The sequence below is a fragment of the Cupressus sempervirens genome, chromosome 8 (assembly GCF_028749045.1).
Source record: "Cupressus sempervirens isolate cs-2001-9-10 chromosome 8, ASM2874904v1, whole genome shotgun sequence".
Taxonomy (NCBI): Eukaryota; Viridiplantae; Streptophyta; class Pinopsida; order Cupressales; family Cupressaceae; genus Cupressus; species Cupressus sempervirens.
The window spans coordinates 727,905,713-727,923,642 of record NC_143125.1 but is presented as its reverse complement, the minus strand read 5'-3'; the positions used below and the strand labels follow the sequence as shown (position 1 = coordinate 727,923,642).

Here is a 17,930-nt window from a genome sequence, read left to right as displayed (position 1 = left end):
GTAATGGTATATGTATTCTTCACTCCATCATGATGTACCTTGAGATCATATTGCCAGGGTCTGCCGAAAAGTAAATGGCATGCATCCATATTAACAATATCAAACAATAATCTGTCCTTATAGGCTCCAATCTGAAATTCCACCCAAGCTTGCTCTTCCACTATAGTTTGCTGGCCTTTATTCAACCAAGATATTTTGTAAGGATACGGGTGTTGTATTCTTGGTAGTTTTAACTTTTCCATCATTTCAAGAGACACAAAATTTTCTGTAGAGCCAGAGTCTACTAGTACCTTACAAACTTTTCCTCCAGATTTGCAGGTAGTTCTGAAAATGGACTTCCTTTGTGGTGGTTCTTCTTTGACAGGCCTTTTCAACAATGTTCTTCTCATCATAAGTGCTTCCCCCTTTTCTAGATAAACATAACTTTCTAAATCTTCTTGTAAATCTGCTTCTTGTGCCAGGTGTATTCTCCTTTTTCCATGAGTACTAGAGCTTTCTTTTGCTGGACATTTGTATGCCATATGACCTTCTTGATTACAGTTGTAGCATCTTATTGGTCCATTCGTCCTTCCTGGTGATCTTCATCTGAAATTTGGCCTTCTACCTCTGAAACTTCCTCTGAAATTATCAAACTTATTAACTTCATTATGCATCTCCGTTTGTGGCTGAAAATTTGGACTCCTTCCTGAAAATGTAACTCTTCCTCTGAATGGTTGTCTTCCTCTGCCTTTTTTATTATTTTCTTGTCTCCTTTTGATTTTCTCTTCCACCTTTAAAGCCAACTGATAGCACTTAGCTACGGTGTTAGGGCTTAGCAACTACAACTCTTCTTGTATGTTCATCCTCAAACCATTTAGGTATCTTGCTACCTTGATACTCTCAGGTTCTACAAATTTTGATCTTAAACTTAACTTTTGAAATTCTTCTGTATAAGTACAGACATCCATATCCCTTTGTCTAAGATTCTGCCTCTTCTGATGCAACTGTACCTCATAGTCTTTAGGGAGATACGTCTCTCTTATCATTGACACCATCTTCTTCCATGAACAGATCTTCCTCTTATCTTCCTTTACCCTTTCTTCTTGCACAAAATTCCACCATGTAAGGGTTGCTCCCTTCATTCTGGACTTGGCCAATTTAATTTGCTATGATTCTGAAACTTTCTCACATTCAAAATGATTCTCTAAGGCTTCAATCCATTCCAACACTAACTCAGTGTCCATCTTTCCTGTAAACATAGGTAACTCAACGGGTTTTCCTCCCAAAGCCTTCAAAGCTTTAAAAAATGGCTTCTCATTCTCGGATATTCTATCTTCTTCACTGTCGGGTACGTCTTCCTCTTCTTCCATTCCTTCTTTCATTTCTTTCTTCTCAACTACATTCTGCATATATTCCAACTTACTGGCTAGTCCTGCCACTATTCCCTTCAACTCTCTATTCTCATTCTGGAGAAGTTCTTCTTGCTTCTCGACCTTCTTTGCTAACTCTGCATTGGTCACCATCTCGCTTGACCCTACTAAAGAATCTTGATCAGGGGCATTCAACATATAACTTCACAACCTGCAACTCTCAAGCTCTGATACCAAAAATGATGTAGAGTGATCAACACTGGAACTCCCCTCGAGGGATTAAACACTCAAGGGACTGAACAGTGGATCTTCTCTTTATCTTAATAAAGTCTATAATGAGTTCTTCAAGCAAATCTGCAAACACTCTGTCAGTCAATTTCTTACGAAAGGAAAAATCAGTCAACTACAAGGTATATTCTCATCTTCCTTAAAACCATATACTCTTCAACACCCCCATAATAAAAGAGATGGTTCTCAAAAACTTTTCAATCTCATTTTCTATAACATAAATCGAAACTTTAAAATCTTGAGACAAATCTATCTTCTCCAACTCGGCATCACGATGCTATCGATATGCTATATTCAATCTCTTTTCAACCCATACGGCTGCATGTATTGGAGAAGGGAACGAAATCCATGAACACAAAATATTCTATCAATTTCGTGGCAGGAGCGCAGGTGAGTATAGCATGCAACCTCAGCGGAAAACAGGAGAAGCCGAGAGCCGAGGGATGTTCAGAATCGGCCTTCCCTCAGACATCACAGTCAACAATTGCACTTCCCTCGGACTTCCCTGGTTGCGTGCACCGTGCCCTCCCTCAGCTCCGCAACTCAGCTATAATCTCATCGCCCTCTGTGAAAACAAGAATCAAACCCTGACAGAGAGGACTTGGCGAAATCCTCAGTAAAATTTGAAACAAGTCTCTCCCTTCATCCAGTGGTTCGAGTCTCCCCCTCTGCTGACCTTTCAATCACAACAAAAATCTACTGTTCTAAACTCCTCACGATCTATGATGGCAAAGCATGGATCTTAAAAAATTGTATATCACTGATTCATAAAGATCTTTTATTCATCTGCAGATCTATGACAAGATATATGACAAGAAACATCATCGAAACTTGCATAAATCATTTCAAAGTTATCCCACTTCGATTACTCTCTTTTAGATATCGATTTATAGGATGAGAGAGGAACAAAGCAAAAACTGAAACTTTTCTCTATTACCCAAGTTCGAATCAATCCCTTACATAGCCAACTGGCTTATTTAAAACTGACTCTCCTTTTCTAATAAAAGGATGAGAAACATTTTTTCGTCTTCTATCCAAGAAAAGGATAAGAATCCAAAACTGCCTACTACCTATTATTGGAATCTGACAATCATTATCTATGAATTAAAACTATTCTAATTTAAAGAACCTACACCTGGTCCTAGGTGGCTATATCTGGAGAGCTCATCGAACTACTACTCTAGGTATGCCACCACATGTAGGATATTTATTGAAAACATTAAATTTAAAACACACAAAACATAAACCTTTCTTATTCTATTTCTCGCTCTGCTACTACAGCATGAAGAGTTGATCAATCGAAGAGGTGACCTCCAAAAGTAGGAATGAATGAGTGTCTATATAGTAGATGAACCATCTCACCGAAATGCATAGGTGCCTAGCCATTGCATCCGCCTAGTACGTAGGAACAAAAACTAAATATGTAGATCATTCAACCGAACCAAGGAATCAATAAAGCTAATAGGTGAACCCCCCCATAATGCTGAATAGGGAGAGGGGTGACAGGAACACTGAAATGCAATGCTAAAAACATCTGCAAGAAGAAGAATCAGGAACACCAATAGTGCAATAGAAGTACAAGCACAGGATAAAGGGCGGTGTCACCGACACACTGCATGGGCTAATGTCGTGGAAGAAAAATTCACTTGAAAAAGGTGGATGAGCACAAAATGGCAAAACATCATGACCCCCCATGGCACTTTATAACTGAGTGTGAGTACAAACAAACACAAGGTGTACAAGATCCTAGATATGCAAAAGCAGGCACTTTATCTCAGTGCATTTACCAAAAAAGGAATTCAATAGAATAGAAGCATACAATGCTTAGAAGTCAGAAAGAAAAGTGAGCCAAAAGAACAGAAGAAGAGATTCCAAGACTTGTAGAATCCAAGTAATCCGCTAGAGTGTGAAAGTGCAAAACTCGAAGGAGAAAGAACCTGGAGTAGAATCTGGATAAAAGACCTCTACAACTAAATAACTCATAGAACCAGCTTTCCAACAATATCTGGCGAGCCCAGAAAAGAGTCTGAATGAGCGAGATATGACTCTCAAAAGGAAAAATAGAACATCTTGCTTTGACTACCAAAATAGGAAACCAAACTACAAAAAAAATTAAAGAAACCTATACCATCATCTCTGTCTCGAAACCAGCTTTTCGATGCAATTTTCAAATCAAAAAAATACATCAGTATGCTCAAGTTACGGCAAAAAAACTAACAGGGCCTCCTCATGAAGAGATTATGCTAAAAGTGAAACTTGGGCATAATAATCAAGGAAACAAATAGCACCACTGCGATCTACTAAAAAAATCATGCATTTTCAAAAAAAGAATTGCCTCGATACGAGGTCGTATGAGAAAGTTATGATCCTTCGAAGTTTTTTCAAAATGAGAACTGTGCACAGTCACGGCTGAGAATCTGCAATTTCTGAAGAATTCATGCATGAAAATCAAAAAATAACTCCACTAGTGGATAGAGCACAAAAAAATAGCCAAGTTCATAACAAGAATCATCAAAATCGAAGTCCGCATGAGCAAGAACGAGACATTTGAAAACTGCGTTCAAATCTGCGACTGCCAACGGAGAGGGGTATGGCTGTAGCTTTGCATGCTCGATTTTGCAAAATATACAGGTTGTATGCAAAATCTAAAAGATACCCAGATGGTTTTTCGGGGCTGCAAACAAAACCCAGAAAGAGTTTTTCTTTTTGATGTACAAAAGATGTTTCTATAGTGTATATTAGATGCCTTTAACAGTAAAAAACGGCTCCAAAAATCAAAAAATGACCCCAACAACTAGAATATGACATGCAAATGCTGGATCAGATTCCTAAGTCCATCAATGGCATGCGAGAACCTGCAATACTGATTGAAAACTCCAAATATGTAAGTTGGTTGTCAGATTTGAGATTGAAACCCCAGAGAAAAACCATTTTTGTCAAAACTTTTCTGATTCTCAGGATCATCCAAAGATGCAAGAGAAGAGCATACTTTTGCTTTCAAAAAACTACAAAAAAGTTTATTAGCCACCCCCCCCCCCCCCCCAAATCTCTCAAATAAGGAAACTAAAATCTACTCTTGCACATAGAAAAGCTCTGATACCATGTTAGAATCTGAAAAGATTAATAACCCAGAAAACTAGTGCAAAGAGTAAATATCTAAACTATGAATGCAGATGATACAAAATTAAAATAGCAACATAGAGTTAGTCTCCAAGAGAGTAATGCAAATGCTGGAAGCAAAATAGCATTAAGAGGATGCAAAAACAAGAGATACAAATACAAGCCAAGTAGCATGCTTATATAGGCTAGGAAGAGGGAGGAGGTGGCAACACCAACCAATGAGGAGCAACTATCTATCAGACTAAAGATAGCAAAGTATCTTTCCAAGATAGCTATGGATGCTCACATGTAGGAAGGTGACACCTCACAACCATTCACCTAATAAGACATGCTTTATTAACCTAAGCGAGATTATTAAAAGTGTAGGAAAAACCTAGCAAAATAGGAAAAATAAAAAACTACACTAACATTTCTTTCTTAAAATGAATTTGTGTAGGCAATTAATACAATACTCTCCATCCTTTCATTAGTTGATTGCAAATAAAAATCAGTACATAAATGTTTCTTTTCTTTCCCTCTCTATCATAATTAAAACCTAAACCTATTGCATGCCTAACCTTTCTAACCCTTTCCTCTAGACCCAACTCCCTACACCTGGTTTGTAGAAGCCACTAACTCCACTATAATCCCTATGTTGTATTCCCTAGAAGAGGCCCTCATCTGAGGACAAACCCTTCAACTCTCACAGTATTGGACCATGACTAAGATTGCATCAAATAATGTATTTGCCCTAGCCAACATATCTGTTGGCAGTAGCTCTGCAATATGAATCATTTTCCTTTCAAAATACATGTGATTCCTTAGCCGCAACCCTATCCTCATAGTATCCAAAAGGGTCATTTGTACCATATCCTCATCAAACTTCTTGATGGGAATAATTCCTCCCACCCATGCCTTTGAACCATGCAACATATAACCACTGATTGCTTCATCCAATATGGATGCATTTACAAAAGATGAATTAATATAGATCTCTTGAATCTTCACCAACATCTTGTACTCAGGTAACATATCATATATGTTTCAGTATAATATGGACAATACTTGAGTCTAATAGATAGGTCGTGGTGCCCTTGGCCTCAACACCCCATCTCCTATTATGCTCCTTATTGCATGCTCCACCTCTCCAGGCATTCCTTGAAATAGTTCATCAAAATCTCTCCTCAGGTATGTTGACTCTAGTGGAAATTCCCATGTTAAAATGGGAATCATCACTTGGAGATTCAACACTTTGTGATCCATTTCCTCTCAGCAACCTGCATTCAAAATACATAAGAAATATAAGTTTATTTTTCATGGAAAAAATATACTTTTGCATTCTCTACTTTCAGATGCTTTACCTTCACCTAGAACTAGCTCGACTGAATTTTTTGAGTAAGACTCTAAATTCTTCTCTCAACTTCATTCTCTTTGTTTGCAACTTATAGAATTTTTTTTCCTTTTCTATTTGATTACACTATTGACTGCCCAATGCATGTTAGGGGATTCTTTTTTATCTTACTTGCAACTGTCTATTCTAGTTATATTCCTTTGTAACTGCTAAACTTATATCATTTCTTTATCGTCTCTGTTCATGTATACACAAAATCAATTTTTTTAGTTGTTCATGTAATATGCTTTTTTGGATTTCATCATTTTGAAAATTTTGTTATGTTATTCTTTAACAAAAAATAGTACTCTATTTGATTTGGCAGTCATTCCTAATGATCATGCATTTCTTTGATTGTGATACATTTCATTATTTTAATTTATCAAAAATTACTATTTAAGACATTTTGTCTTTATTCAAAATATTCATTCTATTTATATTTTTTATAGAAGGATACTATCAATGCTTTTTAAAGGTAAATATTGTGACTTATCATATATTTATTTAAGTATATATGGGTGCACACATATATACCTAGATAAATATATAATTTTATTTATAACTATATTGATTCAAAAATTGATATATACCTTCCCAAAATGAACTAAGTACTCATGTTTACTCTCAAAGGAGTTTATACCTGATATCCATACTTTGTTTATTTTTTCCATTGATCTTCCTTGGATACCTTAAATGGATTATGAGTTATCTTACACATTTTCCTTCATTGTGATATTTTAACATACACATGGTTGCATGCTTTTATAGCATTGTTCTATGCCCATGTTGGCACTTTATGGTTTTATACCATTGATCTACATGATTTATTTGAGTTGCATAGGGAGCCATTTTTTCCAAGGTTAACTATGTAAGTCCCCTCAGTATAACTGATACATAGTTTCCTTATCTGGCCCATGGAGTATCCCTCTATCCTATATTGGTGTGCACTCATTTTATATGGAATTTCCCTCCATTTGATCCTATCTATTCTACTTTGATAGGATAATATTTTTAGGAAGTTTCCCTCTATTTGGTTCTATTGGTTCCATTTTGAAAGATTGATATTTATATGGAATTTCCCTCCATTTGATTCTATTTGTTCTATTTTGAAAGATTGGCATTTTTTATGGAGTTTCCCTCCATGTTGTTCCATCTTGTTCCTCAATGAAGAGGATGTTATTATTGGAGTTTCCCTCCAAATTTAGATGATTTGATCCAATTTGAAAGAAATATGTTGTTAAATCCTCATAATCCATTCCTTTGAGTATCCTAAGAAAAATCATGATAATACTAATTTGATCAACATGTCTCTCTTTTTACTTTATTTTCACATATTAATGTGATAATGATTTGCATACTTTATTGCTTAGATCACAAGTCATGCACGTTATGGAGGGATGCCCCCATTAACTTGCAGTGGGATGATTCATTAAGTGGACTGCCTATATCCATGTGATTGATGCAATGTTGATGCAAGTATCATTAGTTGGTCTTTTCTGTGGTCATTAGTACATTAGTATAATATACCTTTCATGAGAATATTGATCAAAATTTTTGATAATATTTTCAGCATATACTTCATCTTGATATCAGGTTATCTCCATTGTTTTTTGGTAACATGTTTTATTTTCCTCATTGTTTCTCTATAAGAGTTTTATTATCCTTATTCGAAAGAATTTCTAATTTGCATATAAGATGAAATACTTCTTGTGCATAGTTCTCTTGTTTCTTGTGTCTATGTATTTCAGGTAATCCATCCAGGAACATACAAAATTTGGTGTACTTTTATGACCTATCCACTTTGCTCTATGAAGATCTACCTAAACTCACAAGAGACCTTTCACATAATTGAAGACATTCTCAAAGCTCAAGTTGCTGCTATTTAGTATATCATTGTAAAATTTTGGTTTAATACCCTTTGATGTAATTTCCCCAAGTAAAGATTAAAGGGAAGTGTTAGAATTGGTAATCTTTCCTTGGTTGTATTTATTAAATGGGATAAACCAAGGTATCCCTTATGTTATTTGTCCTCTAGTCCACATGTGAGGACAAGTCTATTTTGTAATTCCTTTATTAAGGAAAATAGTTATTCCTCCTTAAGAGGATTATGACACTTGTTATGCACACACTTATGAATGTAGCAATCATTCACATGGGAGTTACAAATAACTCCTCCTCTCATCTCTTTATAAGAGATGCTTCTCTCTCATTCTTAACACACAATCACAATGTAGTTCATGTAATGAGCCCTATGGCTCCACATTATCTCCTTCTCTCTCTCTTTCTTCATTCTTAGGCATTTTCCTCATTCATATAATTCACAAGGGGTTTTCTTTTCTTCCCCTTTCAAAATCCTTGTCTCTTCTTTTGTGTTGACCTTGGGAAGCTCTTATAAATGATGGTAATTATGTTCATCACAAAATTTCTTGGATTAATTTATAATTCTTTAATTTTAATTCATTTCAATTTTATTATTTCTAACACATCCATAGACAAATTAACTAACTAAATTTGTGAACCAAAGTTTTGGTAACATTTTGAGACGTCTGATTGAAGAAAGACCTTTTAATTGGGATTTGATTTTAGCACAAGCTAAGTTTGCATATAAGAATTTTGTGAATAAAAGTACTACGAAGAGTCCTTTTGAAATTTTAAATGGTATAAGTCCTAGAGAAACTACTAAACTAAGGAAATTGGATGTTGAGATAAAGAACAATGCTAAATTTTAGGGATTTATGGATTTTATGAAGAATTTACACGAAGAAGTTAAGAGTAATCTACATGAAAGTAATTAAGTATATATAGATAGACAAGATAGAATTACAAGACATGAGAATTTTTTACTTAAAGACGAGGTAATGGTATGCTTGAAGAAAAATACATTTCTAAGTGGTAAATATAGTAAGTTGAAGATGAAAAAATTTGGTTCTTATAAGACCTTGAAGGAACATGAAAATGGAAATACTTTTGAAGTGAAATTGATGGAAGATATAGATATCTCACCTATTTTGAATAGTATGATTTACATGAAGTGGTAGTGATAAACATGATTTTCTTAAGAAGAAGATAGAAGAGATTGAAAATATTTTAGGCACAAGAAATAGTAAGAACACTAAAGGAAAGAACTACAAAGAGTACTTAATTTAGTTGCAAAACAAGCCTATTCAATAGAAAACATGGATCACATGGGAGAAGTTTGAGCTTTATGATACTTCTTAGAGTATTCGGACTTCTCATTGTGGACATTGGTTCTTTTGTTATTGTAGGTTTCAAATGAGTAGAATTTTGGGTACTTTAGAAATCTTACATCACCAAAAATATTTTCTTTCTTTTTCTAATGTTTTTTTGTTTGATAAATGAATGTTGTTTTTCATGTTTTCCTTAATGTGGATCTATCATTGATCCTTTCTCTAGGAGCACAAAATATAATCTCATCACTTGTGAAAGTTAATCCTTCTTTTGATCAAGGTATCTTGATTTCCCAAAAGATTGAGTAATTATGGGATTGGCTTCAATGTTGTTTCATATGACATCTCAACATTTCATATGCTTGGAATTCCCTTTCTTGGACACATTTACATGTATCCTTGTCCATACATAATTTAATTTCCTTGCTTGATGGGTTTCTGATTTTTCCTTTAGGAGAGGACCTACAATTGTAAAAAAATGCTTGATATGCTAACTTTTGTTCTTGTTGGCTATAAAAGTGTAAATCTAGCTTTAGGAAAAGTAGACTAAACATAGATAGGAGAAAATATTGAAAATTTTCTTTGTACGCCTGAGTTGTTAAGCTTGCTGATTATAATTAAGACTTTTATGGTTGTAACGAAGTGGGCCTTATGTCTTGCCTATTGAATGAATATTATTTATCCATTGTTGAATTTTTTCCTCTCTATTATGTTGTGTGATCCTAATTTTGTGCCTTTCATGTGAAACTCTAAAAAATGGTAGCTCAGAGATTCCCTCTTTACCCTCTAGGCTTATGTCAAGTAGCTAGTCATCATGGGTGCATTATATTTTCCTATGATAAACAATCCTCCTATAGCGATACATGGCTATAGAAAGCCTATATGTAGTCCATTTCACATTTATTTCACCACATGAACTATATTATCTTATTTATTTTATATTCTTCAATGTGTAAATGTGGGATATGACATTAAGTTCTAAATTAAAATTGAAACTTGAATAGTTCGTATTATAAGATTACTAAGTTCAATGTCTAATAAAATTTATAATTAAAATTTACATATAATAATAAAAAATTATCCTCAAATTGTTAAGAAGGTTTTAATTATTTTATTTGACAATCATAAATTATAGGAAGTCTAAATCATTTGATCTCAATACTATATAAAATGTATTAAAGTCTTTATAAGTAAATAGTAACTAATATTCTTCATTTTTAACCCTTTTCTTAGACATTAAGTTTTTTTTTTATAATTTATTTAATTAAATAAATTATATAATTATTAAATAAATTATAATGAAAATGTAAATTGAAAAACATATGATTTGACATTGATATTTTTTTTAAAGCTGAGTTGTTTATTATTATTATTAAAATTATCATTTTGGGTTAATCTAAAGAAAATTTGTACCCAAGACCTCCCTAGGGTTTTTAATTTAGGGTTTGTTCCTTTATATATGTATAATATGTGTTTATTTCATAAGATCGCTTTGAAGGTGGTGGATCGTCTGTGTATGCGAACCAATATTTTGATTTTGATTACAAAGAAGAGTTGAGTAAGGCATTGTCTTTTTGAAGGTAATAGATTGCGCACATTTAAATCTAAATCATTGTTTCAATTTGTTTGAATAGTATTATTAATTTGGTATGAGATTTAGCCAACAATTGATCCGTATAACTTTATCTCCTTTTCCACTCAGTCCCCATGGTTTTATTACAGATTTGGGTTTTTCTGAGATTGAATCAAATTATTAGTTCCTATAACACTCAAGACATTCCATTAATCACCATGGTTCTATTATAGATTTTTTTGTGTTCTTTAGTATGGAATTTAGTTGATCGTGCCTTGTCTCAATTAATAAAATAATAAATAATTGATAAAATTTATTATGCTTTAGGGTTTTAAATTTAGGGTTTTTTTCTGTATATGTATAATCTTGTAATCCCTCAGTCTAAGAATGTTATCTTGAAAATCTATGTTTCAAAAGATCGCTTTCAAGGCATTGGATCATCTATGTATGTGAATAGTTGTTTGATATTTTTATTTTGATTACGAAAGGTATGGGATTTTTCCGCTCTATCCCCATGGTTTTGTTATATATTTGACTTTCTACGATCAATTATTCGTCCCAATAACTCTATCACTTTTTCCAGTTAAGTCACCATGGTTTTATTATAGGTTTGTCTTTCACACTCTTTTGTCTGTCCTATATTGTATGGTCTAATTGATCTTGCCTTGTCTCTATCAGATTTATATTTTCCAATTTTTGTGGAGGCCTAGACTATTCTTGTTTCAATATATTGTCTGTGTACATCATGCCTTCATCAAAATCTGAGCATTCCACTCAGTCTCAATTGTTGTTTTTTATAGAGTTTGTCTTTATGTCTCTGTTGCCTGTTTTTTCCTTTTGCACTGTGATAGCTTTTGCCTTGTCTCTATTATATTTGTGTGTTCTTTCCTTTGAAACCCTAGGCTATTCTTATTTCAATATATTGACTATATATCATTCTTTTGTCTGAATCTGATTGTTATTCTTAATGAAAAATATAGATCATCTCATCTCAAATGATATCTTGAGATTGTAAGATATATCTTCTACTTATTTCATAATAGCTTAGCATTACTCTTCATTGACATTGTTTTTTATTTTGAATTAATCAATTCTAATTTGACATCTGGGCCTTTAAATTTAGCTTGCATATCCTATACATGCAGAATCTAACAGTGAAAACTTCATGTCAGTACTGATGAATCCCATAAACACATCCAAAGCTGGGTGCGAAAAAACCAGTTCAGTCTACCGCGGAGTTACTAGGTGTGTTTACATTTACTTTAATAATATAAGGGTATTTCATATTTAAGTAAAATGATTCAAGTAACAGTGTGTGGGATCCATTGCAGGCAATTATCGACAGGGAGATATGAGGCCCATTTGTCGGACGGCCGCTGCGCAAAAGACGGTCATACCCGTAAGAGTAAACAAGGTTGGTTGTTGGAATTTTTATTGTAATAAGTTTGTTAGAAAATTATTTGTAAATTCATCTCTTTGACATCTGAAATTTCACTGAAGTACGTGACCGAATTTCATCCATGAAGTGGGATATGATTTGAAATATAATCTCTGATTTTTATTTATTAACTTCTCTTTATTAAAATTATAGAGTTCCTTCATAAGAGTGGATAGTTAACAACCATTTTATTCTTACATGGATGCTAATTTGTGTACATTTAACGTCCTATTATGATTCTTTAATTCTGGAGTATAACGATTGGATTCTCCAGTATTTCTCGGTAAGCAGATGCTTTTAATTGGTGTGTTATACATAACTAGTGTTGCCATTTCATAGTCTCTCTGAAGTTTCGATCTGTAATTTAATCGTCCATTGATATAATGAAGGGAGATTTGATGAGGAGGACAAAGCAGCAAGAGCTTACGATCTGGCAGTTCTGAAGTATTGGGGTCCATCAGTTTTAACAAACTTTCCGGTATAAATTTTCTAGATTTTTACGCTTTCCGTTATTGTATATCATTTGGCCTTCCCGCGTAAAGTACTCAATGTTGTGCTATGATTCAACCATATGGTATATCATTTGGATTTCTGGCATAAGAGTTCAAACTATTCTGTACTCAGTCATACTGTTTAATCAGTCTAATCTGTTTCTGCAGATAGAAAACTATGAGAAAGAGTTGGAAGAAATGAAGAACATGTCAAAGCAAGGATGTATTGAATTTATTAGGAGGTAATCAGACTTCTTCCTATCTATGCACCGATAAGGGTTTGCCATATATGTATGCAACGATAAGGATTTGCCAATATGATTATAGCGAAATTGGTGAAATATTTCTGGTGCTAAATATTACGTCCACGTGGAAAAAAACATGAATATGTTACAAATAGGCTCATAAGGAACTTTAAAAAGGTTTACTTGGATTTATATTTAAAAATTCAACAACGTAGGCGTCTAAACTTTTCATTTTATATCATTGGTGTGGATTTTTTGATCTTTATAAAAATTTATGTTTATACATTCGTAAAATATATTATAAAATCTTTACGGCTATGCAATTGATCTGAATTGTCTCTCGATTTTTTCGCTCTATGTTCATACATTCCAAACTGTGGACATATTTTTCTAATCCATGATATAAATACGAATTCGTTTTAGTTTTAAATGTGTACCATTCAAATCTAACCCTTTACAAATCTTAATTTTGTAGGAGTGGCGCTGGTTTTTCTCCAAGGAAATCAGCATACCGAGGAGTGACACGGTTTGATTTTTAACAATTTACTTCGAATTTTATTTAAATGTCACTCATAACAGCGAGCATTAACCTAATTTCGCGTTACAAATCAATGATAAATATTCGCAGAGCATACAAAGATGGACAGTGGAAGGCTAGGTTTGGGAGGTTTGATGGCAAAAGAGATTTGTTTCTGGGAACATTCAGTGAGCACATCTTTCTTAATATACTAAATTGAACAAGAATTCCCAGTACATCTTATAATCAAACTGCATGAAAACGCTTATAATTCTTGTTTAAACTTACAGCCGATCAGGTAAAGGCAGCCGAGGCATATGACATTGCTGCAATTAAATTGAGAGGAGAAAATGCTTTTACAAACTTTGACAAAAGCAGATATGCTGTTGAAGCCATCATGAATAGTGAACTAAATTTGGGAAAGAAAACAAAGCGAAAAAAACCTGAAGTAGAGGATAAGGAAGCTAATGGCAGTAATGATTGTCATCCATACAATCTGTTTGGCAACAATATATCCTCGTGCAAAGAGTGTATTGCACCCAACAATGTGTTTGGAAACATATCAGATGCAGCTGACTATGGACTGGGGATGGGATGTTCCGCTCTTCCTTCACACACATCTCTCCCACCTGCATTTAGTGAGAAAAATTTTCTCAGTTTTTATTGTAGCGTTTCCAATAAATTTTGTTTACATTAAGTTGATGTATAATTAATTCTCAATAATCAAACTAGATGAGAAGGCTACTGATTCTTGTTTGAACTCACAGCCAACCAGGAAGAGGCAAGCAACGCAAGGAAAGCAAAGCGAAGTAGACTTGGAGAAGGAAATAAGGAAGATGTTTTTCAATGCGATCTATTGGGCTTCAAACCTACACCCATGAATGTGGAAAGCATTGGGAATGTATCTTCCTGCACGTACTGTATTGCACCCACAGACATGTATGGTCATTCAACCTCAAAGAACATGGAAATTAACCATGGATTGGAAACTGAAGATATCTCTCTTCCATCACAAGCTTCGCTATCAACTCAGTTGAATAATGTTCAGGAAGGATTGTTTGTTTCAAGGGTACCTATTTTTCAAAACATGCTGTCTTTGGGTGCCTTCACATTTTGCTTCCCTGGGGAATCTTCAGGTGTTATAAAAGCTGGACATGAGAATGTAATGCCTTATACCAACTTACAAACACACTCTCTTCCTGTTTCTGAAAATGGACCTAGCGCAGGAGCAGCATGCCAACCTCCTGTTATGTTCAACATCTGGACTGATAAGAGGATGTTCCAGTGATATAAGAATGTTGAAGTAACAGTCCAATTAGGATTCTAGTGGTCTCAAGCCAATGTTTAGAGTATTTTTTGAAATGTGACACATCCATCGTATCGAATTGGAACAATCTAACTGTTGAAAATTACACTGTTTTGTTTGATTTTATGCGATGAAACTCTTATGTACTTACTTTGTTAGGCTTTTATCATTTTTTTACGACCTGATTCTTATTTACAATTTATCTAATTTTAGAAAAGCATTCTCTGCATTTTTTATTTTTGTTCTTTAGAGTTTATTGTTTTTATAATTTCCTAATTTGTTTTATTATCACTATTATACTTTAAAATTCTGGAGGTTGTAAAAGCATAATAGAACATTCCAGAACCGAATAGGGTTAGGTCAAATTAATATTTAAGTTTAGACATTTCTAGAAAATTGGCTAGTTTAGATATCTAAGACCTCTATAAATAGAGGCATCTTATAATGTTATTGATATGGACAAATCATTTAATGAAATATATTAGTGTGCAACACATTAAGTATTTTTCATTTTATTTTATTTTGTCCATCCACCTTTTAGTTTATTTTATACATCCACCTTTTACAAAGTGTACTAGAGCCATTGTGGGTTCGTACAAGTGGTATCAGAGAAAGGTCAAGAAAATTCAGGCACCATTTGTGATAGAGGAATTAGTTAAGTTAATTGGGAGAATTTTGTTACCATTTTGAATGAAGCAGCTAACCAAGGGATAGCTGAAGACAAAGAGATTTTTTATTTTGCAGAGCAAGGTTATTTGGAGAACCCTGTCACTATTTGTGACAGATGAAGCTAATTTAAATTTCTAGTGAATCCTATCACCATTTGTGATAGATCTCATAATGAGGCTATCAAGGGGTAGCTGAAAGAAGACATGAATTTGATCAAAGTTATTAGTGAATCCTATCACTTGCATTTGTGACAAATGAGGCAAGATTATTAGTGGATCCTGTGAAAAGAGGAAATCGTTGGCAGCCAATTGTTGAAAATGTTTTTAGAAATTAAAGGTTGCAGCTTTGGAAGACACTATTCATCCATTAATGGATATAAAGATTATTGGAAAATAGCATTTTGCCATAAGGCAAAAGAAAAGATTTGGAGTTGCATGCAACAACATTTGAGGTTGAAATTAGGGGAGTGTTGGTATGTGTAATTTACCCTCAAATGAAACGTAAAAGCATAATAGAGCATTCTAGAAATTCTTGGATTATTGAATAGGGTTAGGTCAAATTAATATTTAAGTTTGTAAAGTTTTAGAAGTTGTTTAGATATTTCCAGAAAAGTCTACTTGTCCTATGTTGGCTAATTTAGATGTTTCAAAAAATAATCTAAGAAATCTAAGACTTCTATAAATAGAGAGACATCTTGTAATGTTATTGATATGGACAAATTGTTTAGTGAAATATAATAGTGCTGCAACACATTGAGTATTTTTTATTTTAGTTTATTTTGTCCATCCACCTTTCACAAAGTGTATTAGGGTGGTCCTCAATTTCTACAAAGACTACTATGATAGGTGGATGTTACTGAAAATAACAAGCTGGTGACAAGTGTGGTGACATGTGCTGCTGACCTTAATGTCTTCATTGATCTGAATGTTCAATCATTTTGATGGCATATTAAGGAACTGTGATTTGCAGGTGTACATCTTTAATATTATGGGACATGTAGGAATTGAATTTCAAGGAAACCTGAAAAAATGTACAAAGGCTTCTACATTTAAATTGGACTCTTGGACAGTGCAAATGTTGTATAATATGAAAGTTGTGAAGCATATTTGTTAGATCTTTAAATGCAGCGCAATTACCGGGATGATGATACTAACTTTGTAATAGGATGTTTTAAGTGTATTTTGATTGTTGTGGCATATATTTACTTTTTTCCCTACACTAAGCTAGTTATAGTCCAGTTTGCTGCTATTTCCCATGTACACTATTTTCCCCCATGTTTGGTTTTTGTATAGCAGATAATTGTAGGGATTTAAGAAATGGGTAGGTTTTGTAAACCTCAACAAGTTTATTGATAAATAGAGAAGATGCCAAATTTGACGCCCTTCTACTCTTAGTTTCTTAATTTTTTGGACCTCCTTAGTTACCCGTGAAACATCGCTATATAGTGTCATGCATTTGAACACAATTTTTGTTTTTGCCGCATGTCCATGTTTCTAGAGCCTAGTTAGCTAAAACACACATTTTAAATTTTTCCTATTATTTTTATTTTGTTTTGGATGTGAATGGGGATAGTTGATTATTAATCTTTAATCAATTTTATATTTGCATTTTTCACAATTATTATCATGTTCTGGACTATCTAAGCTACCCTCAAAGAACCTGATTTCAGTCATTTTTTTTAGAGGTGAATTGTATGCTTGCAATAATCATGTAGTCACTATCTTTCATTGTTGGAATATTAAATGCAAGAAGGCCATTTGCCCATGGAGTCAAACATCCACCTACCTCCATGACAACTTGTAGAACGATCAAAAGAATTTATTGCTTGGTAGGTGAGTTTTTGAAATTTAAAAATGAGGGAAAAAATATTTTGCAAGTATAACAAAAGGAATGTTCTATTCATTCGATATGTAGACAAAGAGACATCAGAGTGAAGGTGAAGAAGAGAAGATCAGAGAGTTGCAGAGAGGAGAAGTTATCAGTAGATCCAATTGTCAGAGTGCAGCGAAAAGGAAGTTCATTTCGTGTCTGTATTTGCATGTGTTTCTACTCTGGTCATTCTCTAAGTTTATTATTTGTTTGATTCGACCTGTTGAAGTAGTGATTGCTCCAGGAATTGTAGTATGCAGCCATTAGAGCTGTAAATTTAAAGTTTGAAGTTTGAAGTTTTTTTCAATTTAAAGTTTAGGGTTATTTTAGGGTTTTTTGATTGAAGCCGAATGCTCCCAGATTTTGTAATGGTTTAATCAAGTTGAATAGTAAAGAAAACAGGCATACTTGAATCCATTACTCTTCCCTTTGTTTATTGCATTTGATAAGTTTATTGTTGATTATTTCAAGCTTTGGGTCTCTGGTTTTAATGGTGAAAATATTCACG

The 17,930-nt window shown here is 33.7% G+C and overlaps 1 protein-coding gene across 1 annotated transcript; it reads left to right on the top strand.

The window, feature by feature from the left end:
* The first annotated feature begins 1,922 nt into the window (after positions 1-1,922).
* LOC149544501 (uncharacterized) lies at positions 1,923-14,866 on the top strand. Its single transcript, XM_089795976.1, has 10 exons — positions 1,923-2,204; positions 12,011-12,132; positions 12,219-12,301; positions 12,600-12,608; positions 12,715-12,803; positions 12,985-13,058; positions 13,537-13,587; positions 13,690-13,766; positions 13,869-14,216; positions 14,346-14,866. Exons 1-10 carry the CDS (start codon positions 1,923-1,925, stop codon positions 14,864-14,866), a joined length of 1,656 nt encoding a protein of 551 aa, XP_089652102.1.
* Positions 14,867-17,930: the final 3,064 nt, after the last annotated feature.

Bases quoted from the DNA above. Each gene is read 5' to 3' on its own strand.
- LOC149544501 (XM_089795976.1), top strand. From the start codon at position 1,923: ATGCTATATTCAATCTCTTTTCAACCCATACGGCTGCATGTATTGGAG. The intron at 13,588-13,689 runs GTTTGATTTTTA...AAATATTCGCAG, and splicing joins GCATACCGAGGAGTGACACG to AGCATACAAAGATGGACAGT. The intron at 14,217-14,345 runs GTGAGAAAAATT...TTGAACTCACAG, and splicing joins ATCTCTCCCACCTGCATTTA to CCAACCAGGAAGAGGCAAGC.